This window comes from Aspergillus heteromorphus, assembly GCF_003184545.1.
Source record: "Aspergillus heteromorphus CBS 117.55 chromosome Unknown BO70scaffold_33, whole genome shotgun sequence".
In the NCBI taxonomy this organism is placed as follows: Eukaryota; Fungi; Ascomycota; class Eurotiomycetes; order Eurotiales; family Aspergillaceae; genus Aspergillus; species Aspergillus heteromorphus.
Window position 1 is genome coordinate 8,671 of NW_020290438.1, and position 1,416 is coordinate 10,086.

At 19.4% G+C, this 1,416-nt stretch overlaps 1 protein-coding gene across 1 annotated transcript; it reads right to left on the minus strand.

Annotated features, from left to right (window-relative positions):
• Window positions 1–709: 709 nt before the first annotated feature.
• On the minus strand, window positions 710–952 carry BO70DRAFT_300098 (uncharacterized protein; the record flags this gene model as incomplete). The annotated part of the gene is made up of 1 exon (XM_025539660.1): window positions 710–952. The coding sequence occupies one exon, from the start codon at window positions 950–952 to the stop codon at window positions 710–712; it is 243 nt and encodes an 80-aa protein (XP_025395510.1).
• Between the last annotated feature and the right edge of the window lie 464 nt (window positions 953–1,416).

The window sequence follows — 1,416 nt, forward strand, 5'->3', positions numbered from 1 at the left end:
ATCTCTTAATATTTCTTATTAATTATATTATCGCGGATTAAATATACTAATAAATATAAAATTATTCTGCTATAAAACAGCAGAGGATATTTAAATATATTCAGTTATATTTATTATTTATTTACAAAATAAATAATAATAATAATCAGACTCTTTTATTATAACTCAGAAATATTTATAAAGAAAGTAGACTTTAAGAAAAGAATATAGAAATCTATGATTAATCTAATAATACTATTCTTATTATCCAAAATTAATTTATTATTATTAATATTCAAATATTAAATATATATTATAGCTCTTATTAAATCAAGAAAGTTCCGCAGAATAGAAATCCAGTCTATATATCTTAAATTATTAAGCAGCAAATATAATAATATTTCTATCTTATAGATATAATAATTCTTTAGTAAGACGCGAAGATTAGAATAGAAAACTAACTATATTAAAAAAATATAATAAATCTTAATAAACTTAATATACTCAGTAATAAACTTCTAACAGAATATTAATAATAGAATCACAAAGATCTTATCTCTTAATTATAATAAGAACTTACACACTTGGCAGTCTTAATATTCTTTAATAAAAATTTATAAATATAAATATTCTTTATACTGTCAAATATCTTTGCAAGAATATAGATTTTTTTATAAATAATCTATTTAATATTATTATTTTAATATTCTTTCTTCAGAATCAGAATAATCTATTTAATAATCTTTATAAGATTGTAAGTGTTTTCTAGCAGATTAGTTGCAGGCTTGAGAGATATTAGTAAATTATATATATATAATACAGAGTATATAAAATCTATAGAATTATAAGTCTTCTTTCCCGCGAAATAAAAATAATACAGAACAGATATCTTTATATCTAATAGATAACTAATATTATATAAAGCACTCTTCTTAGAATCAAAGTTATTATTTATATATCTCAGACAGTGCATGCAGAAGTTATAGCAGACTTTAATAAAAATATCTTACTTAAGATATATTATTTTCTTTGCTATTGCAAAGTAATCAAGAACAAGACTAATATTTAATAAAAAAAAGAATAACAGTAATATAATATAAATAGAAATAACAAAGATTATATAAAATAATAAAGAAATATAAAGAGAATAATTATAAATTACTAAAGAAATAATAATTATAAAGTAGAAGAGAAGAAGAAAGAGAAGTAATATAAGAGATTTTTTTATTTATACTTCTTTGCAGAAAATCCATCTATATAAATATAACTAAATATTTATAAAGTTATACAGAAATAGTATATAATCCTGTTTATACTATATATTTTATAAGTTTTTTATTTTTTACTATCGAATTTCTACTATTCTGAATTAAAAATATATAAGACTATTCCTAATACCCGAGCCAGGTGGCTTGTCCCAGCAGAGAAGAGTATTAT